We start from the raw sequence: 27,761 nt of genomic DNA on the forward strand, positions 1-27,761 counted from the left end.
ATACCCTGTGTAGTTACAGTGTCACTAACGGTAGGCACGTTCCTCTCGCTATGTGTTTTCTGAAATACTAATGCTGCTGTAAATTAAGTTTTTTTTTGTATCTAGCCATGAAGCACATGTAGAAGACGCTGACAAAGATGTCAACTTGGTTATATGACATTCGAGAGCTGTTGTTGATAGCCAATGCTGTAGTCGATGTGCTGTAAGCAAAAACATGTGATTTCAGAAGCAGAATTCATACATTTCAGTTTCCTGTCGTGACCGCGTCTCAGTCAGACAATTTTCTGCTCTTTCTTCATATGTGAAATTCTATAAAGTGTCAGGACCAACATTTTCTGGACTTTTTCCTAAACTAACCAACTTTTAAACCAACATAACAGTTACAAATTTGTTCTTCTGTTTATAGCAGAGGCTGGTGAGTGATCACTGTCTTCACCGACCGCAACAGGCTTCAACGTGCCTACCGTTAATGACACTAACTACAACTTCACCTGAAGACTTACACTGTTAGATGACACACACACGCTCTCTATTTCTCTCAGTTCAGTGCTGCACTGTATAAATAAATGACGGCCGCACCCATGTGCATCACACGCAGGCTGCGATTTGCCTGCCAAAATAAGTTCTACATGTATCTGTTTGAATGCGAGCTTACCTCTCTCCTCTTCTCCTCCTCTTCCTCATCCTTCTGGCTGTACATCTTCTCCGTTACTGCTTCATCCTGCCGGGAACACAGACATTAGCACGGTGAATAACGGAGCAGGAAGCGTTGTAACAAGGCAATACATGCAGAGGACTGATCTGTTTGAATGTGAGCTTACATGTTTCCTCTGCCACTCGATCTCCTTCTCCCTCTCAAACCTCCTCATGTCTTCGTCCTCCCTCATTTCCTCCTCCAACTTGCTCTTTGTATTCTGCTGAGACCACAGTTGGGAAATATTAAATATGAATATTATTCAATAACTTCGGTCTCATACTGTATATTAGGGATGGGCATTCGATTAACTTGTCTTAATCGATCGTCTCTCCTTCGATCTTTGTTACGCCTTGTCATTGTGGCTCGTCCTCCTCTTCCATGTTAGCTGATGGGACTAATCCAAAAAGACAAAGTCAAATGAACTTACTTTTTTCTTTCTTGGGTGTTGTTTTGTAGTTTTCTTGGCCCTCCCGGCTCGTCCATGCTTCCCCTGGTTGGAGTTTCCAACAAGTTGTTAGTCTTTTAAAATGAATAATTCTTTATATAATGAATGAATAATTCTTTATATATTGATTATTCAACTGTTTTCGTAAATGTCTCCTCCTCATCTTTCAGGCTGTGCATGGCCTCAATCAATGCTTCATGCTGCCGGGACCACAGACATTAGCACGGTGAATAACGGAGCAGGAAGCGTTGTAACAAGGCAATACATGCAGAGGACTGACCTGTTTGAATGTGAGCTTACATGTTTCCTCTGGCACTCGTTTGTCATCTCCCTCTCAAACCTCTCCTTGTCCTCCTCCATCATTTTCTCCTCCTCCTCCATCTCCACCTCTAACTCTTTGCTCCTTGTTGTATTCTGCTGAGACAACAGTTGGGAAATATTAAATATGAATATTATTCAATAACTTCGGTCTTCCATATCATTTACACAAACACCTTGATGAAGAAATTCTACTCACCATCGTGTTAACGTTCCGGAGCACTGAGCCTCGTATTTGCAAATAGTAGTAACTGTAGTAGGAACCCTTCGAGCAAGTTCGATTAGCTTCCGTTGCTGATTGGTGGGGAAAAACAGCGATTAGTGAATCCTTCCGCTGATTGGTGGGATAGATTCAGCGATGGTCAGGTATGTTCGCTCTATGTCCCTGCTGAAATGAGGAAGCTCAGGACCGGGGAACAGAGAACGACCTGAAAGACATCCTCACCTCCGAGTGCGGCCCCCAGCCGCTGCATGTGCCCAGCGGTTTAAAAAAAACAGTTCGACGAATAACGTCGACGAATCGCGGCAGCCCTACGTCTAACACAACTTACATATTATTTACACAAACACCTTGACGAAGAAATTCTACTCACCATCTTGTCCACGTTAAGCAAATACGCAGTACTGAGCCTCTGATTTCGTCGCTCAGCGATGGTCAGGTATGTCCCTGCTGATTGGCTGAATCTCCCCAAAACATTCTTCAGAGCGGTTCGACACGTGATCATGCTACACCAACAAGGAAGCTGCTCTTTGTCAACAGAGTGGCAAGATGGTGGGTGAGAATAGCCTAAAATGCCTGTCTGAGGAGTACCGAAAGTAAATTGAAAGCTGTTCTTGAACCATTTGGGGTACATGCATGATCTTGGTCTCTTTTGAAAGGTAACATTCTGAACCCCCCCCCCCCACCCCCACAGTCAGAATCAGTCTAAGTGCTACTGACATTGAGTAATAGCAGTTGGAACACAGTGAAGTAGAAGGTTTTTAAGGAATATTTTTTGTTAAACAGATGCCTGCAGATGACTCTAGCTGAGACTTATGAGCTGGAAAAGACACTGGGACCCGAGCATGAAGCCTTGACTAGCCCACGTTCAAATTTGATAACAATACCACAGAAAATGAATATTTCACAGATTTTTTCCTAAGGGAAAATGTCTAGGCGTTTTCCACAAAGGCCATTTGGAACTATGGTAACCAACTAGGCTAAAAAGGCTACTTTTACACTCAAAATCATACTTTTATATAAAGGAGGCAAAACCGGTCATATCGTTTTAAATGTATACAAATAAACATCTTTCATGTTGTTTACATCTTGATGCTGGCTGCGCTGAGATTACGCAACAGCTGTCTGTGGCTATTCTTTGATGTAGTAGTGTGCTACAGGCTATAATACTGAGTAGCATAAGATTTGAAATAAAATCATATTTTCTGTAGGACACATATACGTCATTGTTATTAGGGACAGGACTCTACGTTTTAAACGCTGTCTCTAAACTTAACACACTTTTTTTAACTGTGTCTATTTTTCGGCATTTTTACAACTGTTAACATTTTTGCAGACAAGCAAGCACATAAACAGGTGATGTGTTATTAACTGTAAAAAGAAAATAAATAATAAAACCAGCTAAAATTCAGCACAGGAAACTTGTCAGTTCTACAGGCAAAGCAATGTGTATGTCAAATATTAATACATGAGATTATTTTATTTTAACACTGAGTTCATGCAGCAGAGACGGTGGTCAGGGATTTTTCATTACGACAGTTTGAGGTGTCAACTCTTTACTCTTAGAATGAAAGGTTTCTTGTGAGGGAGAAACTGCAAAACTAAACCAGGGTTCACCACTCGTCTGTGTGTACGTCTCCATGCTGGGTGTCAGGATGTTCTGGAGAATCTTCTGGTAGAACGTCCTGGTAAAAACATCCTTAAAATGTGCATCACATAAAAGAGCTGTGGTGTTTAAAGTACTTGAAAGCCACACTTGAGTAAAAGTACAGATATCTTACTTGAAAGTGACTCCGGTAAAAGTAAAAGTCACCAATCATAAAATGACTTGAGTAAAAGCCTTAAAGTAGCTCATAATAAATGTACTTAAGTATCAAAAGTATCTGGTGTTGAAATGTACTTAAGTATCAAAAGTAAAAGTACAAGTACCAAAATTAAAAATGCTAAGTGGTTGTTATAGTAGTCCTATACAGACACAAAACATCCCAGAATTGTTCTCTTCAGGATTTATTTCAACTGACTGAAAAATTATAACAACACTATATATATAATGTATAATTTTACAAATTTTGAACCCGGGATGCTGAGGTTCAAATAGTCTTGGACAAGTGCATCTGAACTTCTAGAGACAACAACGAATCAACACAACAGAATAAACAGGTGCCTCTTGTGTCTACCTAAGAACATTAATAAACCAAAGTATAACCACTAAAACATTCTGTAAATATCACTAAACATGGACCTTTCATCAGTAGCAGGAGTGATACACAATGCCCCTTATGATGACTCAGCAAAGGGAAACAAGGCACACACAATAAGATAGTTTCTCTTTCGTTAACAGCCTGGACAGTGCTAGTACAGAGAAGAACAAATCACTGGACACAGTCTAGTTTTGCTGACAAATTTCAGACTGAACAAGGAAATAAATAATTGAAGACCAATGTTTTTTGAATGCTAAATTACATCTACAAAATACATCCAATTGAATATCTTAAGGTGCAAATTTGGTTACAGTATTTTGGTGACTTTATTTTGAAGTTTATAAATGATCAGTGTCTTGCTTGATGGCACTTAAACACTAAGCTTTTGTGTCTATTAGCTGTATTTTGTTACTGCCTGGATGTTTACCTGCCTGTATACCTGCCCGCCAGCTTGTCCACGCATCTACATGTAAGCCTGTTTAATTATATTTTAATTATAAATATTGGTTTCCAGCAGGGTGGCACTATACCTGCAGGGTATCTCGCCTGTAGGGACGACAAAGTGAAGACACAACTCTGCTTGAAGTTGTACACATTAGCCAGTTTGTACAATACAAATATAAAGACTCAACAGCTTCTAAGTTGTGTTGAGTCAGCACAAAGGGCGACTTAGGAATGGAATTGGCAAAACATAGATATATAATATCTTTGCAAAAATTATATTGGCATTATAGTGAGTGGAAAACTGGGCCTGATTACCCAGGGTTCCATTTGGCGAGGTCCATTAAAAAACCTGAATTGTGCGCGGGAATATGCAGTAGTCCACGACACAGTGTTTGTTTTTGGTTGTGTTGGCTGAAAGTTGTTTTGTGTTTGCTTATATAATTGGTTGTGTTGTTTGTTTTTCCATCTCGACTTGTTTTAAATCTGTTTGTTTTGTTTACTCGGACGTGTAAGACTAAGTAGACACGGCCAACCAATGATAGTCTATTTGCCAACAGTTTTTGTTTAAACCAACTACTTCCAATAATTGCTTTAAGAAAAGTTAACCACTTGCTGCTTCGAGCTATGTATTTATTTGCAGATGTTGACACGAAGCAGGAAAGGGAAAACGAATTTGAATCGAAAAAGGAATACCTTAAAAAAATCATGTAAAGTCACCTAATAAAAGCCCTCAAAATGCCAATTAATTTGCCTGAATAATACTCCTTACAATTATAATAGGGCCTCACGTCTGTCAGTACCTGTCAGTGCTCGGGCCCTAATAATAAAGACTGAACCGAACTCCTGCAGGAGCGAGAGAGAGAGAGAGAGAGGTGCGCCGTGCGTAAAGGTGCACGTTGCACCAACCTCCGCTGTGGAAGTAACGAGACAGTTTTGAGAATGTAAGAAGCAGAAAGTACAGATATTTGTGCTCAAATGTAACGAGTAAAAGAAATAAGTCGTCAGGAAAATAAATACTCAAGTAAAGTACAGATATGTGAAAAATCTACTTAAGTACAGTAACAAAGTATTTCTACTTCGTTACTTCCCACCACTGTATAAGAGACGTGTTAAAATGCCAGTATGTGCTTCTGGACTTTAACTTAGAGATAAAAATGTTGCATACAACCAGCGCGTGATCCGTAAAACCAACTGGAAGTATACTGCACTTTCTGACGATGCTAAAATTATGCTTAAAACAATAAAGCCGGTCCAACCTCGCCATGGATATGAGATTCCCTCGGCAATGAGTCGAGGTGTATTGTCTTTTATTTTCATTCATTCTTCTCCATACATCACACAGAACATGGGCCTGCAGCAGCTGCCTCAGTGCACTATGTGGGGCTCTAGGTGGTTCCTGTCTAAGACATCATCTTCTGTACAATTAAGATATCCTAAAAATTAAAAATCATACATTTTTACTTTGCTTGAAACAGTGTCTAAAACCTTGAAATAACAGACTCTGTCAGGTCCTGAGACCGGAGCATAAACATTCTTAAAAATAAAATAAAACTGCTCAACCTTTGCCCTCACCACCAGTAGTCTGCCCTCCACCACCTCCTCCATTTCTAAAGACTCTGGTGCAAAGCTCCTGGAGAAGATGATGCCCCCCCCACCCACCCACTGGTTGTGCTTAGGTGCCTCAGGACCACCTGCACCCCTCCCACTCTCTTTTCCAGTCATTCTCATTTTTAGAGTCACTGTGTTTCGTGTCAAAACATCACTTCAGTTCTTTTCAGTTTTATTTGCTGGAACATCAGAGACCTCTTCACAGCGTCTCTGGCTCCATTTAGATTTAAAGAACTGATGTTTAAAAGACTCATGTTGTAAAATATAAAAAAAAACAGGACTGATTGGTAATCAGGATGTTCAACTTTATTCATCATCATCATTGTTTTTCTGTTGTCTAATTCTCTGAACAATCTTCTTTAGTCTGTTTATCTCCTGCTCAGTGAAACCTCCTCGGCCTTTGCTGCTCATGTGCTGCCGGGCAGAGTTTAAAAAACTGCTCTTTATGAGAAAAGTGTAAAGTTTAATAAATATGTTTTACTCAATTTATCCTCATTTGAAATTGGCCTTCTTTTTTTTAACTCTTCATCTTTAATATAGAATATAATACAATAAAAAGTGTTATAAATTATATCCCACGCGTCGCATTAGGAAGTCAAACGATTTCATACCAACTATTATCATAATGAGTGATTACAAATATTATTTTTTAAGATTTGCAATTATTCCTCAAAGGTTATCAAACCCTCATGACAGAGACATTTAATTGAGTCTGGGTATTTAACAATTTAACAATAAACGGCTATAAATAAAAACACTATCATCTATAAAGAACTTACAGGAAGAAAATAAACATAATTCTTATTCTAACGTAATTCTTTAAAGTAAAAGTTTGTATATCTAACCAATAAATCAGTGTCTGAGCGTAAACATGCACAGGATTATACACACACAGTTGTCAGTGCCTCAGGTTCCAAAACAACTGCAGGTTCACCGCACTGTGTCGGTCGGCTTCAGGAATTTCATCAATGCAAACACATGCGTATTTGCTTTGATGAAATTCAGCAGCAGCTGGGGGGTCTGTTCAGTTTGTGTATTTTTAGAGGGTGAGTTATAGGAAATTGTGATTATAATGTGCTGCACGATGCAGATCTCTCTGTGATATTGTGTTTATTTAAAGTTACATTTTGTGTACATATCACAAACTGGGACAGCGAAAAGTTGGAGCTACACAACCCACTCAGTCTGACCTTCCTACTGTGACATGTCAACATGTCTACCAACGTGAAAAGACACACACACACACACACACAGGGTTGAACTGGGTCACTTTCACCTTTTAATTGGGATTCACGAAAAGGTCATGAAAATTCCACCGTGACTTAATAAACAATCAAAACTCAAACACAAAGCGAGTCAGGGAGACAGAAAAGTGTTATCACGACCTACAGGCTATAATACTGAGTAGCAGAAGATTTGAAATAAAATCATATTTTCTGTAGGACACATTGTTATTCAGGACAGGACTCTACTTTTAAAACGCTGTCTCTATTCTTAACACACTTTTTTTAACTGTGTCTGTTTTACCACATTTTTACAACTGTTAACATTTTTGCAGACAAGCAAGCACATAAACATGTAATGTGTTATTACCTGTAAAAAGAAAATAAATAATAAAACCAGCTTAAATTCAGCATTGGAAACTTGTCAGACCTACAGGCAAAGCAACGTGTATTTCAAATATTAATATCCTAAATATCTTAAACACTATCAGAGGTGAAAGGTGTGAGTGTGAGTGAAGTAAACTAAAAAAAGATCAGTAACACTTCAAGCTCGTTGATAACAAAAGTCTGGTTTCACTCCTCAAAGCATCTTATTCATTTACATCCAGTGGATATTAAAAGTGCACACACCCTCCACGCTGCTATTTGTGTTTGAGGAATTTTAAAAAGGTGAAAGCATCGCACGTACCACTCGATTCATTTATAGCTTGGCTTTGTATGAACGTCATGGTATTGGCCCCTGCTGCACAGCAAATCTTCTAATTCCCTATGAGCCAGTGCAAATGTCCAGACCCTCAGAGGGGCTTTCAACATGCAGGTCAAAAGGTCAGCGCGGTTTTAAACTGCGGCTGGTACGACAAATGTAGGTGACTTTGTCGTAAAGGTGCTCGCATTCTTCCTTCAAGTTTGTTTCTATACATAAACACACGTGTCTGTCTGAACACAACAGGCTGAGAAAGCTGAGTAACTACATATTGGCAGATAGAGGCGGTTTCCTGGGTTATGAACAAAGATAGAAAGCTTCCAGGTCTAAAAGCAAGAAGACAAACACTTAACTCTGGAAATGATTGACCAGTGAAGACTGGTTTCCTACTGAAACACTTGATACATAAAAGGTCTTGACTTGTAGCCTTTATATTTGAATAGTGTTATTATTATAAATGATTATATATCTTAGATATTTCTTCCGTATCTAAGGATGGTAAACCATTTGACAAAGCACGAAGGTACATGAGATGTATTTATTTTAACACTGTGGTTTAATACAGCAGAGAAGGTGGTCAGGGATTTTTCATTACGACAGTTTGAGGTGTCAACTCTTTACTCTAAGAATGAAAGGTTACTTGTGAGGGAGAAACTGCTAAACTAAACCAGGGTTCACCACTCGTCTGTGTTTACGTCTCCATGCTGGGTGTCAGGATGTTCTGGAGAATCTTCTGGTAGAACGGGGAGAAGACCAGCTTGTTGAAGTTCACCAGGCAACTGAACTGGACAGCCAGCTCCTTCATCTCCTTGCTGACCGGAGCCAGACCTCCTGGGAGATGAAGAGGCGTCTTCTGCTGACTGGACTCCAAGGAGGCCAGGAGATAGGTCTGGACCCGCGAGTCTGAGAGGAGAGGAAGAGGAAGAGGAAGAGGAAGAGGAAGAGGAAGAGGAAGAGGAAGAGGAAGAGGAAGAGGAGAGGAAGAGGAGAGGGAGAGGAAGAAGAATTTTCCGTCAGTACATAAACCCCACGTTGTAGGCTGTGTTGCTTGTATAAAATAAAAGCATTGTCTCCTATATATGCATGTTAACAGTTGTGTCATCTTAAAGGGACTCTTACCTTTGTTGCATTTGAGAATTACAGCACATTCAAATCATCCCGCCTTCCTCCAATGCCCCACCCCCTCGTTCCCATCCGCGGTGTTTTTTTGAAGAAACTTTATTTACAAGCAGACTTACGACCTACTGCCTCCGCGCACGCACGTGAGTTTTTGTTTACCAAAGCAATGGATTCGGATTCAGAAGCACCGGTAAGTTATATACATTGATGACGCGGGCCCGAATGCGCCACAAGAAGCAGACGGAAAACCTGCATGTCCATGCAGCAAACAGACAGGTCTGTCGGCCAATAAGGTCCTTCGGTCCGAAGAATTTTATTGGTTGAAGTTTTCACTAAATATTATGAGAGTGAAATAATTGTTTGTTTTTACTCCTGGTGGGTCTGTCTTGCATTTTAGAGTGTCATTACCTTATTAATACCAATTTAACCTTATCCACAAAAAGTGTAAAAATGCAACAAAGGTAAGAGTCCCTTTAAAATGTATAATTAAACTGCACAACACCAGTTAGCAAAGACAACAAGGTCAGAAACACTTGATTAATTGATTCTCCATGTTGAGTTTTACACTGGTTGTTTTCTTCTGGAGGGGGGTCATGTGATATTAGCCGGACGAATCAGTGAAAGGCTACATCATCACCAAAACGACCCAATCAGCAAGTGGAGGTGAGTGTGTACGTCCATAACCTTCCTAACCCTAACCCTTTTCAAACTAAAAAGGACCGAGCAGCGTTTCCAAACTTCTCAGTTTTATCGACACTAAACCTCCTGAGCAGAGTGGACACCAGGTGTTTCTGTGGCTGCGTTGATTCGTCAGTGTTCTTACCCATCAGCTTGCGGACCGTGTTGTCTGGCTGGATGGTGGCAGAGATCTGTCCCTTCAGGATGCTCTTCCTGTCAGCGGAGAAAGGGGAGTAGCCATGTTGGCTCAGACACTGACTCAGCTCCACACACATCTTCTCTCCGATGGACGCTAAGGCCTCCTGTGCGCTGAAAGACCTTGGGACAGACAGGAAGAAGTTATGTAAGTTAGGCACTAACACAACTATGAGCTGTAATACATTGCATTACATATACCAGCTGCATTAAAAGGTTTAGTACTCGAGTATTTGCACTCACGGTTTGTGCATGTCTGCAATCATGACGTTGACGGCGGTTTTAAGAGTGTCCATCAGCCCCGGCAGGCCTGAGATGGCCTCGCCCGTCGTGGTGTAGACGATGAGGAGCACAGAGGAGAGCAGGACTAACTGATCAGCCTTCTGCTGCATCTCCTGGAACCGAGCCTGATCCATCAACACCGTCTATCGAGAGGAGGAGGAGGAGTAGGAGGAGAAGGAGGAGGAATACAGTTTATGGTGGCAGATAAAAAAGAACAAGAACATCTTAAAAACGATTAACAATCATCCGAGACCCGGCAATAAGCTCCGGGGTCGAGGGTGTGTACCTCTGGGAAGGCGTCTGTGGCGTGGTCCCACCTCAGCAGGCGTAGATAGGCCTGATTGTGGACATTAACGGGGAGGAGGGAGGGGGGGTTGGAGGAGGAGGAGGCCCTGGAGCCGTCCTGCTCGGCCTCTCTCAGGTGTTTCACTGTGTCCTCCAGCCACTTCTCAGTGTAGTCTAAGGCATCTGGAGAACAAGCATCATGTTAACAACTGACTGATTCCATATCAAGTAAGTGCCTGAATCTGTTTACTAGCATGTAGTTAACTTTTTCTTTCAGTTTGCCATTTAACAAATTGTTAATAGTGAAAAATCTGCAGATAGAGGAAGTTGAGCTAATTCAGATATTCACTGTTACGAAGGTTTATTCTGTATTTTACATCCAACCCATTATGTAATGCTGGCAGCATAAATAATACAATAAATGATAAATAATGTTAAAAGCCTCCTTACTTGGTTGTTTCTCCAGAAACTCCTGGAACTTGCCTCTCTCATACTCAACAGACTGCTGCATCAGATGAGGCCTGATGCTGCTCAGGGCGAAGTTTGCCATGTCGTACTTCATCATGTCAAGAACTGAGAATATCGCCCTTTAGAAAAAGGGGGAGAACAGAGAAAATAAACCAACACTGTGAAAACATAAACACGACAATCATAACAACTGATGATTATTACGGTGAATCTACTCTCATTAAGTCTGGATTAGGGTTGGTAATGAATATTCGTCATTAAGAATTTATTGGAATAAAAATCCAAGCCTAATGAATAATCGTTCTAGTCCCACGCATTATGAGAACAACATCTTCCGGTATCTTGCGGACTGACAGTAAATCGACTGGTCTTACCCTAGAACATGTGAATATGTTGATTTTCATGAACAGTAACACATAGATGGGCCTGTGATAGGTTATGTATGCCCAGGCAATCCAAGCAGGCAGTTGTTTAATAGCCTGATGTGTGTTAGCCATTTCTCAGAGGCTACAATAGGCTAGCCTGTAAGGTAGCTATAGCCTACATCTCGCTAATAAGTTGCCATGACTGTCAGTTTAAAACAATAATCTAATTTGGCCTTAAGCCATGTTTTGTTATTATTCTTGTGTGTTTGTGTCCAGTCTGATGACCAGTCAACTTCGCTCATAGTTTTACGCTAAGTTGCGTAAGTTAAAACTCAATTGTCGAATAATTCGGCTGCCGCCAGCGTCGGGAAGCCTGACGTTTAAAAGGATGGATGTAAGTCATTAGACCGTGTTTATATCTTTTTAAAATTATCTTCCAATGTTATTATTATTTATTCATTTTTCAAAGGTCTATGCTGTAGCCAGGCAGTGATGCGTTGCAATCGCTACCTGTTAAAATCCGTCGGATGGAATAATGCTGTGAAAAGTTAAACTTGACTACAAAATGGCGTATTTCCTTAATGAAGCTATTTTTGAGAAATATCAGTCCTGTTTGTCCGTGTTTGACCTTAATGCGTGTGAGGGTGATGGGTGGGGTCATCAATATTCGAATAATTGTTCAATAACGTTATGAATATTCGAACATGAAAACTCTTTTATCATCGTCTAAACTGACGTCACCCCAGAACAAACTTCTGCACGGAAATGGACTGGAATGAAATTGCAGACTCTAAAAATAAACTGCTGCCTGGAACACACAGGGCTGACATCACTGCCTCTCTTGTCTCTGGTCTTACTTGAACAGCGGCACGATATCTGTGATCTCCTTCAGCTTGTTGATGTCCTCGTCCCTGCAGGGGGCGCACAGCGAGCCCATCATCCCGATGACGAACTGGGACAGTTTGCTTATGTCGAGAGCTCCGTTCTCCGCCTGCTGCTGGATCAGGGGCAGGTCCAGGACCTCCTCGATGCGGGCGCGCAGACGGCCGTGGTTCGGCAGAAACAAAGACAGGAGAATCTGTCGAGACGAAAGAGAGGATGATTAAATGAAGGGAGGGATGAATAATGTCCACATAAAGAAAATCCTGCTCTGGTGACACATTTCTACAGGATCATATTTGAAGTGTGAATTTAGCCCTGAGGATTTGGGAGCGGTTTACTTCCTGGATCAAATGAATCCCCTGCCTCACCTCTTTGATTTCAGCGAGCAGTTTGATGGCGTGTGTGTACGACGGTGGATCCTCCTTCAGCTGTTCTTCCAAGGTATCCCAGAATGCTTTGTGCATAACCTCCTTCAATCTCTGCTCCAAACTGTGCAGATGGAAAAGGTTGCACTGTTACTTTTCCGGGAGCAAATAACCTCAAGCGAGGACAAGGGCTTAAAGGGACTCTTACCTTTGTTGCATTTTTACACTTTTTGTGGATAAGGTTAAATTGGTATTAATAAGGTAATGACACTAAAATGCAAGACAGACCCACCAGGAGTAAAAACAAACAATTATTTCACTCTCATAATATATAGTGAAAACTTCAACCAATAAAATTCTTCGGACCGAAGGACCTTATTGGCCGACAGACCTGTCTGTTTGCTGCATGGACATGCAGGTTTTCCGTCTGCTTCTTTTGGCGCATTCGGGCCGGCGTCATCAAGGCATGTGAATGTAAATGTATATAACTTACCGAATCCATTGCTTTGGTAAACAAAAACTCACGTGCGTGCGCGGAGGCAGTAGGTTCTAAGTCTGCTTGTAAATAAAGTTTCTTCAAAAAAACACCGCGGATGGGAACGAGGGGGTGGGGCATTGGAGGAAGGCGGGATGATTTGAATGTGCTGTAATTCTCAAATGCAACAAAGGTAAGAGTCCCTTTAAGTGACAATTAAAATATAAAACTCAGATCCTCACCTTCCTTCAGGTGGCGCTGCAGGTTTGACCTGAAACGCCTGGTTGACCATTATCTCATGAGCCAGAGTCATGTTGGAGACGCCTTTGGCCGTGTGCATCAGCTGCTCCACAGACACGAACTTGACAACGCTCGCTGTGAGGGAGGAAAAAGCAGCTTATTAAAATTAATTTGTCTTCAGACATCTTGCACAGGAGATGTCATTCGGAGCTGTGGTATCCCGGTCCTGCCGATACACGTTCTCAACCAATCGTGAGTCAGTCTCAGCTGTTAGTCTTGACCTTTTACCTCTTTTCTTATAATTATCAAGTAACTAATTAAAACAATGATTAAAAAACACCGAAAATTACAGAAACCATCTTTAAGAAAAATAGATTCAACGTGAACTTTGTCTTTTTTAGTTTGGTCCATGTTTGGATAAAGGAGGACAAGGTTTATGACCTGTACTGCAGTGAGCCACCAGGGGGCAATGAAGACGCTTTGGCTGCAGTTTTTGGAGCCTTAATTTCTTCCATCTCTATTTACATTCTATGGTTAAGAAAATGTTAAAGTGGATTCAGTGGTAATGTTTTGCAGGTCAGAGGATCCACTCACATTCTGTTCAGTCCACCTGCCTTAGAGCAAAGTCTGTACTGAGCATGAACAAGGAGTCACAGATTCCCACACACATTTGTAACGTCTTCATTCCCCAAGCAGGACAATGACACGCATTTCTAAAATTAAAGGTTGCTCCTGCACTATACATCTCATGTCAAACATTCTGTGAGAACTTAGAGAATTAAAAGAAAGGTTTCTGTCTTCGTGGGATAAGTTTCTTTATTCATTTGTTCCGATCTAAAGGTAAATGTGCCAACACACAGGCCTGAGGCTAGGAAAGCTGATATCTGGACCTCATACAAAACACTGAGGGTGTGCCTTGTGTTTGTTAACCTGACATCCGAAGCCCTCTGTCTCAATTCCATTAAATGTTGTGTGTGAGGGTAAAACAACCATGTGACTGCACTGAAAACCATGGCCACAGCTAGAAAACACAATGCTCTCACTGTTACTGTAAAATATAATTGACTGATAAGCAGCTGTACATCACAGAGGTGTAAGGTTTCATCCTCATTACCACCTCTCTGTCTATATTTGTACACACGTCCATCATATTGCACACGCTCTGAAAAGCCTTCAGGTCGATGCAGGACATGTTAAAGTACAATGAGAAGGAGAGGAGCTGTGGTGCTGAAGGGTAAAGAGAGGAACCGCAGACAGGAAGATTTTATTTGCCAAACCCCTGAAGGTACTTGCTTGTGAGTGACCGGTTATTTTCACTTACTGCACTAGAACACTCATGTTTCTTCTCCACCGAATAAAAACAGGGTTGTTTGTGTTCTCGACTGAGTTCATGTTTGTGTTGCTGGTCGTCTTGACAATTTCTGCCTGAGGAGATATTCTCACATGTGGTTGTGTGTGAACGTTTGGGCAAATTAAATATGACTTGAAATGTTGAAGTAAAAAAACTTATTCAGTGAATTTAACTGTGCGAATCCTGGTGAGTGATTATTAAAGACTCGTTACCTTCGCCCAGGTGGTTGTGTTTCACTCGGCTGTTTGTCTGTTAGCAGCATTTTCACTGATTTCCCAGAAAAGAATTTATGTATACTGACGAAAACAACCAGGCATGTTCATGGGACCGATATTTCTGAGTCTGTGAATCCTCAGTTTGTCCTCATGTGCACACGGTGGGGGGGTCTGTGTGTTTATTAACCTTCTGTACTCTCAGTTAAAGCCAGTTCCTCACCTGGTGGAGTTTGACCGCAGGCTATATTTTCCCGCTCTCTCTTCCGTGAAGTCTCCTCAGTCGTTTCCTCATTCGACCCCTGATCGTTTCCTCCTCCCTCATTGTGATCTGCCTCCTTTGGCATGTTTGAGTCTGTGGGGTGAAGCAACTGGTCAATACTGTGTAGTGCAATGTAAAGGTCTGTAACAGCTAATGTCTGAGGAGAGTCTCAGTCATCCAGGTGATGGAAGTTCCAAATTCCTATGTTTTGCTTTATTTGATTTTATATTTTTTAGATCTCTAGTCTCTTGCACTGTTTTCATTAGGAGGCCATATTGAAATTATAAGGATTATTATCTGTATCTCTGACATACATGGACTATGAATCCTTTGCTGCTGAGCCGTAAACAAACAACTCTACTCCTTCAGTGACAGTGATCATAGATCAAAGGAATCTTTATGTCTTGCGAAGGTCACGTCTCTCTCTGTCTCTCAGAATTTGGACATTTCCTCAAACCGTGTAAACATTGAGGTACGGTGAAGGTTCATCCTTCGCCAAAGGAGACGATGTTGTCATAACTCCACCGTGCATTGTCCTATCACGTCCAAACTTCTGTCTCATGATCAGAGTCCAAGCTGAACAGCTCTATGTGTCAATATTTCCTCAGTCATCATTTCTTTTTTTCAGGCAAAACTCTTGCAACGCTTCAAAAGGCATGTGCTCTTATTATTTTCAATAAATAATTTTAATTTCTATTGTAATTTTATTGTAGTGGAGTGGAAAACATATTTTTTTTATAAAGGACATCACTCATAGGCTGACGTGTCCTGCAGAGGTTTAGATTTTTTTATTTAAGTTTCAAAATGCGATGATGTAATACACCAACCTTAAAATGCTGTTTCTCCTGCTGAAACATTCATTACTCACTGTGGTTCGGCCTTTGCTTGTACGCCATTTTTGGCCTTTGTGTCCATGTGCACTTTTAGTTATGATTGTTTTTGCTATTACCCATGTTTCTTTCATAGTTTTTGTTTGTCTTTACTTTAAAAAAATGTTATATTATTTTATCTGCTGTCTTTATGTTTTGCAGTACGTCATTTGCTGTCCCGCCACATTTAGAAAGGTTCATTCTATTCCACTCAAAATAATTCGGATATGTGAAGTTGCATCACAGTTGCATATGTATTTGTATATGTTTAATAAACACATGTATATAAAGTATGTCTTGTAAAAGTTTCAGATTGTGCAGATAACATAAGATAATCATGTATTCGTCCCACATTAGCATTGTATTGAAGGATGTGTCTTTGACATAATAATAACATCAATAATAATTAAAACTAGGGCTGTGTTGTAGCACTGACGGGACCGAGCACACGCATTTTGAAGCCTGTTGCGGTCGGTGGAGAGAGCGATCTATGACCGAGTCTCCGCATTGCACGGGCTCTGCGCACTACGGAGAGGATAAACTCTTCACTTCCTGCGTCTGTCATGCACCGCTGGATCACGCTCACTAATCACGCATTACGGTCCACCCCATCAAGTTAGACCCCTTAGTGAAAACTTTATCTCAATCGAATTGAGTTTTAAAACGAGGCTTACCTCCTTTTGGCAGTAGTTTGGTGCTATCCATATCGCTATATACAGACTAATAGATCTGTTCGGGTCAAAAACACTCTTTTCTCTCTTCAGATTGTCACATCAAAGACATCAAAGTAATCTAACATCACTGACACTGTGACATTAAAGCAAACTGACAACAAATAATGATTTGCTTAATGGATCCTTTGAAGTGTTCTTTTATATATACAGCTCATTTGAGCTGTGTATTGTAAAGCAGCCAAGAGCACTTCATCAAAGTTTAAAACATGTCACTTCCTGTAGCCAGTAGGTGGCGCTGTGATGATGAGTCAATATTGATATGGATCTGATCAGGGCGGGACTGTGAATGTGTGAATGAGGTTTGAGGCTGAAAGAACAATGCACAGAGGAGTTATAATACATCTCCATCTAATGAAAGCCCAAGGACAAGTTCCTCAGACTTATTTGTTTGTCATGAAAAGACAAATGTCCCTATTGATTTTGTACATGTCGGCCAATCTTAGTGCCGGGGCTTCACTTTAGGCGGTAGTCAGTTATTTTGTCACGCCCATTCCTTAAAACCATATAAATATCTTCGGGGGGGGGGGGGGGGGGGGGGGCTGTTGTTACACAAATGTATTTTGTGGGAGACTGAAGCATGAACACTGAGTGGACACTCACCCTCCAGACCTTCAGACAGACGTAGACAAGCGTGGGTCCCGAGGAGGCAACTGGCTGGAAAGTTTTCTGACTGTTACAATCTCCCCGTTTCCACCTGGAGCATCTCTGTGATGGAAGAGTCAAGATTTACACTTTACTTACATTTGCTGTACCATCATTTTTTACAGGTTGTCAAATGCACAACTTTGTTTGAGTTCAGTTATTAGGGCCCGAGCACAGACATCAAAGGTGTCTGGTGAGACCCTATTGAAATTGTAAGGATTATTATTATTATTATTATTCAGGCAAATTAATTGGCTTTTTGAGGGCTTTAACATGCTCAACTTCTTACCGAAATTTTCAGAAAGTTAGAAAGTGGTGAACATTTACGAATTCTGAAGGAATTTTGAATGGGCGTCGCAAAATGGCTCAACGGTGCCCCCCGAGACCCCCCGAGACCCCCGGAATGTGTTCCCATTGACCGATCTTCACAAAAATCAATACACAGGTGTATCATGACCAGACAAACAAAAAAGTCTTAGATGCAATTGGAAAAACAAAACAGGAAGCCTGCTATTTTGTATTTAGTGGCCATTTTGGCCATATTCCACATTTTTTCTTTGATACACTTGTACTTATTATTATTATTCAGGCAAATGAATTGGCTTTTTGAGGGCTTTAACATGCTCAACTTCTTACCGAAATTTGCAGAAAGTTAGAAAGTGGTGAACATTTACGTATTCTGAAGGAATTTTGAATGGGCGTCGCAAAATGGCTCAACGGTGCCCCCCGAGACCCCCCAAGACCCCCGGAATGTGTTCCCATTGACCGATCTTCACAAAAATCAATACACAGGTGTATTTATCTTTAAATCTGTATTTATATTTGGCTTCAATACTCATTACTTCTTTACAGTAACAGCTTTGTAGTAGTTCAGACTTTCATCTCACTGCACTGAACTTATTCTGGACTCATTTCGACCTTTTACTATTATAATGCTCTTGTGTTTGACTGTTTTGTTTGCTACTGGATCAATACAGTATGTATTTATATATCTGTCTGTCTGTCTGTCTGTCTGTCTGTCTGTCTGTCTGTCTGTCTGTCTGTCTGTCTGTCTGTCTGTCTGTCTGTCTGTCTGTCTGTCTGTCTGTCTGTCTGTCTGTCTGTCTGTCTGTCTGTCTGTCTGTCTGTCTGTCTGTCTGTCTGTCTGTCTGTCTGTCTGTCTGTCCTCATGTCCCAGTACAGACACAGGTAAGCTATCAGTGAAGATGGAGGATGAGGATGAAGATGGAGGATGAAGAGCTCCACAGATGTAAACACAACAGAGCATCACGGTCATGTGACTGTAGGGTAAGGGTTAGGGTTAGGCGGGTACGTTACTCACCTTGTGTCCTTGTTAGCTCCGAGGATCGAGCTAGCTTAAATCTGCGCGTTCCCGACTCTCAACATCAACAACAACAATAACAACGACGACACAACAACAACAACACAACCTAACGGACCCGCTGCTGCGTCACGTCCACTTCACCGCTGACGCACGTTTGTTTGCACACAGTCACCAGAGAGACGCCACTGTTCGATTCCCGATCCGTTGCTGCGTTGCGCTGCTCCACTCCTGCGGCAGACCGGCGGACACTTCCGGGTTGGGGTGTGGTCACCGTGACGTCACTGTCGAGCCCCCCAACTGCGCGCGCGCACACAAACTTATTGTTGTAGATCATATTTCAAGTTTTATTTATAGTTTCATTTGTCATGTGCAAGTTAACACAGAGTCAACAGTTCAATGGAGAAGTACAACCAGTATGAATATCATAATTCAATAATTGAGGTAAAATTAAAGTAAGTTGCTGATTTTTTATTTTAATCTATTTTATTCTTGTTTTAAGTTGATATTTAGTTTTATAAGAATAGCTTTATTAAAGTGAGTAGTTTGAGTTTTTATTAATAAATAAATAACAGGTAAAAGACGGACTCTGGTTAGTTTAGCAAGTCAATACTTTGTTTAATAATAATAATAATAATAATAATAATACATTTTATTTGGAGGCGCCTTTCAGAACACCCAAGGTCACCTTACATTAAAATAATACAAGATAAAAAGATAAAAGCATAAAAGATAAGATGTTTGAGGATGGTGGGGGGACCATTGAGGGACAATTTGACTAATTCAAACCATAACTAGTTAATGCTCGACTTTTGTCCCAAATTAATATGTCTATAGTGCGAAATCTGTCCCCAGAGGAAGCTTGTGACAGACATGAGAAATGAGACATTTCAGGAGGAGCCAAGAATATATCAACTGTTTATTTATTTAGTTTGATAAGGAAGCAAATACAAGTGCAAACATTCATTTTAGGTCAGTTAGCTTCTATCTAACTAGACAACAACTTACCAAACGTTGTTGGTTCAGAGGATGAAACTAGTGAACGATCACGTTAGGAACACGCAGGCCGTTGCTCCCAGTCACAGCCTCCAGATTAAATAAATGTGCAAATTAAAATAAACATGTATAAATTTATGCCACTTTTTTTAACAAGCATATCACTAAAACAAGAGTGTAAAATCAACGTGAATCACAATAACTCTGTCTCTGTTCAAAGACTGAAACTTTTGAACTCTCACAGCTTCTCAAAGATAAATCGACAGGATGTATAACATCCACTCGGCTGTAAAACACAACTATGTCAAAAAACATTTACCTGAATCACGTTCTGTAAGTTCAGTCCTGAGGTTTCAGAAACATTCTCTTTGTGTTGGTTTCTACGACGTTTTGATTGACATCCTCGTCCGTCGCCGCTCGCTGGCGCTTCTTCACGAACTTCTTCTTCGTGCTCCCGACCAAACTCTCGTACCTGAAACGTTCAGACGGGGAATGTGAAACTTAGGACACTGAATTCACTGTCAAATCAGTTAAAATCATCTTTTATGGTGTTTGATTCAAATTCACACTTTTTTAAAACAATGAAAAAATATTTGAATCTTTGATCAAATGTTTTTCATAATTTTTTCCTGTATTAATATTTCCAGGAAGTAGAGAAGTAAATGATGTTACCTCAGAGCCATTTCTTCATCTGTGACGTCTGCTGGCATCCAGCTCGTCTCCTCCTCTTCCTCAGCTGGGCCTTCCACACTCGTCACCTCTTCTTCCTCAGTTTGGCCTTCCACACTCGTCACCTCTTCTTCCTCAGTTGGGCCTTCTACACTCGTCACCTCTTCTTCCTCAGTTGGGCCTTCCACACTCGTCACCTCTTCTTCCTCAGTTGGGCCTTCCACACTCGTCACCTCCTCTTCCTCAGTTGGGCCTTCCACACTCGTCTCCTCCTCTTCCTCAGTTGGGCCTTCCACACTCGTCTCCTCCTCTTCCTCAGTTGGGCCTTCCACACTCGTCACCTCTTCTTCCTCAGTTTGGCCTTCCACACTCGTCACCTCTTCTTCCTCAGTTTGGCCTTCCACACTCGTCACCTCCTCTTCCTCAGTTGGGCCTTCCACACTCGTCACCTCTTCTTCCTCAGTTTGGCCTTCCACACTCGTCACCTCTTCTTCCTCAGTTTGGCCTTCCACACTCGTCACCTCTTCTTCCTCAGTTGGGCCTTCCACACTCGTCTCCTCCTCTTCCTCAGTTGGGCCTTCCACACTCATCACCTCTTCTTCCTCAGTTGGGCCTTCCACACTCGTCTCCTCCTCTTCCTCAGCTGGGCCTTCCACACTCATCACCTCCTCTTCCTCAGTTGGGCCTTCCACACTCGTCACCTCTTCTTCCTCAGTTGGGCCTTCCACACTCGTCTCCTCCTCTTCCTCAGTTTGGCCTTCCACACTCGTCACCTCCTCTTCCTCAGTTGGGCCTTCCACACTCGTCACCTCTTCTTCCTCAGTTGGGCCTTCCACACTCGTCACCTCTTCTTCCTCAGTTTGGCCTTCCACACTCGTCACCTCTTCTTCCTCAGTTGGGCCTTCCACACTCGTCTCCTCCTCTTCCTCAGTTGGGCCTTCCACACTCATCACCTCTTCTTCCTCAGTTGGGCCTTCCACACTCGTCTCCTCCTCTTCCTCAGCTGGGCCTTCCACACTCATCACCTCCTCTTCCTCAGTTGGGCCTTCCACACTCGTCACCTCTTCTTCCTCAGTTGGGCCTTCCACACTCGTCTCCTCCTCTTCCTCAGTTGGGCCTTCCACACTCGTCACCACTTCTTCCTCAGTTGGGCCTTCCACACTCGTCTCCTCCTCTTCCTCAGCTGGGCCTTCCACACTCGTCCCCTCCTCTTCCTCAGCTGGGCCTTCCACACTCATCACCTCCTCTTCCTCAGTTGGGCCTTCCACACTCGTCACCTCTTCTTCCTCAGCTGGGCCTTCCACACTTATCACCTCCTCTTCCTCAGTTGGGCCTTCCACACTCGTCTCCTCCTCTTCCTCAGTTGGGCCTTCCACACTCGTCTCCTCCTCTTCCTCAGTTGGGCCTTCCACACTCGTCACCTCTTCTTCCTCAGTTTGGCCTTCCACACTCGTCACCTCTTCTTCCTCAGTTTGGCCTTCCACACTCGTCACCTCCTCTTCCTCAGTTGGGCCTTCCACACTCGTCACCTCTTCTTCCTCAGTTTGGCCTTCCACACTCGTCACCTCTTCTTCCTCAGTTGGGCCTTCCACACTCGTCTCCTCCTCTTCCTCAGTTGGGCCTTCCACACTCATCACCTCTTCTTCCTCAGTTGGGCCTTCCACACTCGTCTCCTCCTCTTCCTCAGCTGGGCCTTCCACACTCATCACCTCCTCTTCCTCAGTTGGGCCTTCCACACTCGTCACCTCTTCTTCCTCAGTTGGGCCTTCCACACTCGTCTCCTCCTCTTCCTCAGTTGGGCCTTCCACACTCATCACCTCTTCTTCCTCAGTTGGGCCTTCCACACTCGTCTCCTCCTCTTCCTCAGTTGGGCCTTCCACACTCGTCACCTCCTCTTCCTCAGTTGGGCCTTCCACACTCGTCACCTCTTCTTCCTCAGTTGGGCCTTCCACACTCGTCACCTCTTCTTCCTCAGTTTGGCCTTCCACACTCGTCTCCTCCTCTTCCTCAGTTTGGCCTTCCACACTCGTCACCTCCTCTTCCTCAGTTGGGCCTTCCACACTCGTCACCTCTTCTTCCTCAGTTGGGCCTTCCACACTCGTCACCTCTTCTTCCTCAGTTTGGCCTTCCACACTCGTCACCTCTTCTTCCTCAGTTGGGCCTTCCACACTCGTCTCCTCCTCTTCCTCAGTTGGGCCTTCCACACTCATCACCTCTTCTTCCTCAGTTGGGCCTTCCACACTCGTCTCCTCCTCTTCCTCAGCTGGGCCTTCCACACTCATCACCTCCTCTTCCTCAGTTGGGCCTTCCACACTCGTCACCTCCTCTTCCTCAGTTGGGCCTTCCACACTCGTCACCTCTTCTTCCTCAGTTGGGCCTTCCACACTCGTCACCTCTTCTTCCTCAGTTTGGCCTTCCACACTCGTCACCACTTCTTCCTCAGTTGGGCCTTCCACACTCATCACCTCCTCTTCCTCAGTTGGGCCTTCCACACTCGTCACCTCTTCTTCCTCAGTTGGGCCTTCCACACTCGTCACCACTTCTTCCTCAATTGGGCCTTCCACACTCGTCACCTCTTCTTCCTCAGTTGGGCCTTCCACACTCGTCACCTCCTCTTCCTCAGTTGGGCCTTCCACACTCGTCACCTCTTCTTCCTCAGTTTGGCCTTCCACACTCGTCACCACTTCTTCCTCAGTTGGGCCTTCCACACTCGTCTCCTCCTCTTCCTCAGTTGGGCCTTCCACACTCGTCACCTCCTCTTCCTCAATTGGGCCTTCCACACTCGTCACCTCTTCTTCCTCAGTTGGGCCTTCCACACTCGTCACCTCCTCTTCCTCAGTTGGGCCTTCCACACTCATCACCTCCTCTTCCTCAGTTGGGCCTTCCACACTCGTCTCCTCCTCTTCCTCAGTTGGGCCTTCCACACTCGTCACCACTTCTTCCTCATTTGGGCCTTCCACACTCGTCTCCTCCTCTTCCTCAGCTGGGCCTTCCACACTCGTCACCTCCTCTTCCTCAGTTGGGCCTTCCACACTCATCTCCTCTTCTTACTCAGTTGGGCCTTCCACACTCATCACCTCTTCTTCCTCAGTTGGGCCTTCCACACTCGTCTCCTCCTCTTCCTCAGCTGGGCCTTCCACACTCATCACCTCCTCTTCCTCAGTTGGGCCTTCCACACTCGTCACCTCTTCTTTCTCAGTTGGGCCTTCCACACTCGTCTCCTCCTCTTCCTCAGTTGGGCCTTCCACACTCGTCACCACTTCTTCCTCAGTTGGGCCTTCCACACTCGTCTCCTCCTCTTCCTCAGCTGGGCCTTCCACACTCGTCCCCTCCTCTTCCTCAGCTGGGCCTTCCACACTCATCACCTCCTCTTCCTCAGTTGGGCCTTCCACACTCGTCACCTCTTCTTCCTCAGCTGGGCCTTCCACACTTATCACCTCCTCTTCCTCAGTTGGGCCTTCCACACTCGTCTCCTCCTCTTCCTCAGTTGGGCCTTCCACACTCGTCTCCTCCTCTTCCTCAGTTGGGCCTTCCACACTCGTCACCTCTTCTTCCTCAGTTTGGCCTTCCACACTCGTCACCTCTTCTTCCTCAGTTTGGCCTTCCACACTCGTCACCTCCTCTTCCTCAGTTGGGCCTTCCACACTCGTCACCTCTTCTTCCTCAGTTTGGCCTTCCACACTCGTCACCTCTTCTTCCTCAGTTGGGCCTTCCACACTCGTCTCCTCCTCTTCCTCAGTTGGGCCTTCCACACTCATCACCTCTTCTTCCTCAGTTGGGCCTTCCACACTCGTCTCCTCCTCTTCCTCAGCTGGGCCTTCCACACTCATCACCTCCTCTTCCTCAGTTGGGCCTTCCACACTCGTCACCTCTTCTTCCTCAGTTGGGCCTTCCACACTCGTCTCCTCCTCTTCCTCAGTTGGGCCTTCCACACTCATCACCTCTTCTTCCTCAGTTGGGCCTTCCACACTCGTCTCCTCCTCTTCCTCAGTTGGGCCTTCCACACTCGTCACCTCCTCTTCCTCAGTTGGGCCTTCCACACTCGTCACCTCTTCTTCCTCAGTTGGGCCTTCCACACTCGTCACCTCTTCTTCCTCAGTTTGGCCTTCCACACTCGTCTCCTCCTCTTCCTCAGTTTGGCCTTCCACACTCGTCACCTCCTCTTCCTCAGTTCCTCAGTTGGGCCTTCCACACTCGTCACCTCTTCTTCCTCAGTTGGGCCTTCCACACTCGTCACCTCTTCTTCCTCAGTTTGGCCTTCCACACTCGTCACCTCTTCTTCCTCAGTTGGGCCTTCCACACTCGTCTCCTCCTCTTCCTCAGTTGGGCCTTCCACACTCATCACCTCTTCTTCCTCAGTTGGGCCTTCCACACTCGTCTCCTCCTCTTCCTCAGCTGGGCCTTCCACACTCATCACCTCCTCTTCCTCAGTTGGGCCTTCCACACTCGTCACCTCCTCTTCCTCAGTTGGGCCTTCCACACTCGTCACCTCTTCTTCCTCAGTTGGGCCTTCCACACTCGTCACCTCTTCTTCCTCAGTTTGGCCTTCCACACTCGTCACCACTTCTTCCTCAGTTGGGCCTTCCACACTCATCACCTCCTCTTCCTCAGTTGGGCCTTCCACACTCGTCACCTCTTCTTCCTCAGTTGGGCCTTCCACACTCGTCACCACTTCTTCCTCAATTGGGCCTTCCACACTCGTCACCTCTTCTTCCTCAGTTGGGCCTTCCACACTCGTCACCTCCTCTTCCTCAGTTGGGCCTTCCACACTCGTCACCTCTTCTTCCTCAGTTTGGCCTTCCACACTCGTCACCACTTCTTCCTCAGTTGGGCCTTCCACACTCGTCTCCTCCTCTTCCTCAGTTGGGCCTTCCACACTCGTCACCTCCTCTTCCTCAATTGGGCCTTCCACACTCGTCACCTCTTCTTCCTCAGTTGGGCCTTCCACACTCGTCACCTCCTCTTCCTCAGTTGGGCCTTCCACACTCATCACCTCCTCTTCCTCAGTTGGGCCTTCCACACTCGTCTCCTCCTCTTCCTCAGTTGGGCCTTCCACACTCGTCACCACTTCTTCCTCATTTGGGCCTTCCACACTCGTCTCCTCCTCTTCCTCAGCTGGGCCTTCCACACTCGTCACCTCCTCTTCCTCAGTTGGGCCTTCCACACTCATCTCCTCTTCTTACTCAGTTGGGCCTTCCACACTCGTCACCTCCTCTTCCTCAGTTGGGCCTTCCACACTCGTCTCCTCCTCTTCCTCAGCTGGGCCTTCCACACTCGTCACCTCCTCTTCCTCAGTTGGGCCTTCCACACTCATCTCCTCTTCTTACTCAGCTGGGCCTTCCACACTCGTCACCTCTTCTTCCTCAGCTGGGCCTTCCACACTCGTCACCTCCTCTCTCTCAACCGGGCGGTCGACACTCGGTTTCAGTACCTTCATCAGTTTCTGTGTCCGACAACGAGAAACGTCGCTCAGCCATCCTCAGACTTTGACTTAGACAATCATCAATCGTCAATCAATCCAACATTTAGCGTTATTGATTAGTTATTATTGCAAATAAGTTGCAAAAGGAGGAAGAAGAGTCGTGGAAACTTGTTCACGATGTTTGAGTCTCCGACGTTAACGACGACACACGAGAAGGAGAAGAGACAAACCTCCACTTCAGGGTTGAATCCTCCGAAAGACATGTGGCCGTACATCTGCTCTTCACATTGGGAATAAGGCACCTCGATGATGTGATTCCTGGGGGGGGGGGCAGACTGTGACGTCATGTTGCTGCCTCACATCATCACATCTCCATTAAACAGGAAGTGACACCAGACTGTTACCTGCTTCACTCCGCTACGTCACACACTATACTGACACACATTACCATGACAACAGCAGTGGAGGGGGGTGGGGTGGGGGGGGGGGGTACTCACTCCTTGGCTTCGAGCTCCGGCAGGTCCAGGTACCAGTGCTCATCACTGATGATCCTCTGCTCCTCCTCCTCCAGCTGCTTCTTGGTCTCATCGTCCAGACCTCTCTGCATGAACTGAACCAACACCACCAGCACATCCAACAATCACTATCTGGACTGGTTTTAATGGGTTTGAGATCAAAGCCTTGCACTTAACATGAGGGAAAACACTTCAAATATCTAAACTGTTAAAAACATTAAAACAGACGTGAAGGGAATGAGATGAAACATTTAATTTAACCTTTGAAACAGAAACGATTCAAAGCTCACAGGCTCTCGAGGCTTCGAAGCGTATGTCAGGAAGATTTTTGATAGATAGATAGATAGATAGATAGATAGATAGATAGATAGATAGATAGATAGATAGATAGATAGATAGATAGATAGATAGATAGATAGATAGATAGATAGATAGATAGATAGATAGATAGATAGATAGATAGATAGATAGATAGATAGATAGATAGATAGATAGATAGATAGATAGATAGATAGATAGATAGATAGATAGATAGATAGATAGATAGATAGATAGATAGATAGATAGATAGATAGATAGATAGATAGATAGATAGATAGATAGATAGATAGATAGATAGATAGATAGATAGATAGATAGATAGATAGATAGATAGATAGATAGATAGATAGATAGATAGATAGATAGATAGATAGATAGATAGATAGATAGATAGATAGATAGATAGATAGATAGATAGATAGATAGATAGATAGATAGATAGATAGATTACTTTATTCATCCCCGAAGGGAAATTAAGTCGTCATAGCAGCCGGTATATTTGAATACAATAAAATACAATACAATAGAGTAAAATAAAAAATATTGAGGTAGAAAGAATAAAAACAGAAACACAAGATAAATAGGTAGATAAGGTGCAGTGGCAAGATGATGGTAATAGTACTGATGATATGATGGTAATGTTATTGTTAGACAGTATATAAAAATAGTACAGTATATATAGTATATAATATAACATAATATATATTTATATATGATAGTAATTATACCAATATAATAGCAGTATATAGTAATAATGGCAACAACAGTATATATAATAATAATAGTAATATAATAATAATAATTATAACCTGTACACATGTATAAATATGTGTATATAGACTTATATATACAAAGAATATACAGAGAGTATGATATAATATATGATATATAGTAGAGGTATGAATATAAGTATTTGACTATACAATAGATAATTTAATATACTATGAGTGTAAGAATATGAAGACAGTGTGCAAAAGACAATATTATTGTATAAAATGATATATAGTATCAATATGGTGTATATTAACACATATCACATATGATGTGAAGTAAGTGTATATGGAGTGTTGTACAGGGTTCACAGTGCAAGGAGACAGGTTTACAGGAGTGTCTGGTCGAGCTGCCGGCCTCCAGTCCTCCTCCCTGTGGAGCGGCCTCCTGGCTCACCTCAGGTCCTCTGTGACCGGGAAGCGTCGACGGCTTCACCTCAAGTCCCACAGCGACTGTTTCCTCG

General features: G+C 43.5%; 2 protein-coding genes across 2 annotated transcripts; both read right to left on the reverse strand.

Moving 5' to 3' along the window:
• Nucleotides 1–7,189: 7,189 nt before the first annotated feature.
• tcp11l1 (t-complex 11, testis-specific-like 1) lies at nt 7,190–18,836 on the reverse strand. The gene is made up of 11 exons (XM_061076251.1): nt 18,605–18,836; nt 17,242–17,346; nt 15,000–15,131; nt 13,216–13,348; nt 12,502–12,622; nt 12,109–12,329; nt 10,869–11,005; nt 10,420–10,601; nt 10,095–10,276; nt 9,802–9,974; nt 7,190–8,762 (listed from the first exon to the last, which is right to left on the reverse strand). The coding sequence occupies exons 3-11, from the start codon at nt 15,121–15,123 to the stop codon at nt 8,551–8,553; spliced, it is 1,485 nt and encodes a 494-aa protein (XP_060932234.1). The 5' UTR covers nt 15,124–15,131; nt 17,242–17,346; nt 18,605–18,836; the 3' UTR covers nt 7,190–8,550.
• A 1,103-nt stretch (nt 18,837–19,939) lies between these two features.
• On the reverse strand, nt 19,940–26,298 carry LOC133008896 (M-phase phosphoprotein 6-like). Its single transcript, XM_061076265.1, has 5 exons — nt 26,189–26,298; nt 25,922–26,009; nt 25,688–25,712; nt 20,273–20,363; nt 19,940–20,072 (listed from the first exon to the last, which is right to left on the reverse strand). Exons 1-5 carry the CDS (start codon nt 26,296–26,298, stop codon nt 19,940–19,942), a joined length of 447 nt encoding a protein of 148 aa, XP_060932248.1.
• Between the last annotated feature and the right edge of the window lie 1,463 nt (nt 26,299–27,761).

This window comes from Limanda limanda, chromosome 8, assembly GCF_963576545.1.
Source record: "Limanda limanda chromosome 8, fLimLim1.1, whole genome shotgun sequence".
NCBI classification, from domain to species: domain Eukaryota; kingdom Metazoa; phylum Chordata; class Actinopteri; order Pleuronectiformes; family Pleuronectidae; genus Limanda; species Limanda limanda.

What these genes read in the sequence shown, in the direction of transcription:
- tcp11l1 (XM_061076251.1), bottom strand. Translation starts at nt 15,123, where the DNA reads ATGCCAAAGGAGGCAGATCACAATGAGGGAGGAGGAAACGATCAGGGG. An exon ending in CTGCGGTCAAACTCCACCAG is followed by an intron (nt 13,349 to 14,999) that starts GTGAGGAACTGG and finishes CCTCCCTCACAG; the next exon opens with CGAGCGTTGTCAAGTTCGTG. An exon ending in GATATCGTGCCGCTGTTCAA is followed by an intron (nt 11,006 to 12,108) that starts GTAAGACCAGAG and finishes CTTTTTCTAAAG; the next exon opens with GGCGATATTCTCAGTTCTTG.
- LOC133008896 (XM_061076265.1), bottom strand. Translation starts at nt 26,298, where the DNA reads ATGCAGAGAGGTCTGGACGATGAGACCAAGAAGCAGCTGGAGGAGGAG. An exon ending in GATTCAACCCTGAAGTGGAG is followed by an intron (nt 25,713 to 25,921) that starts GTTTGTCTCTTC and finishes TGTCGGACACAG; the next exon opens with AAACTGATGAAGGTACTGAA. An exon ending in GATGAAGAAATGGCTCTGAG is followed by an intron (nt 20,073 to 20,272) that starts GTAACATCATTT and finishes TGAACGTTTCAG; the next exon opens with GTACGAGAGTTTGGTCGGGA.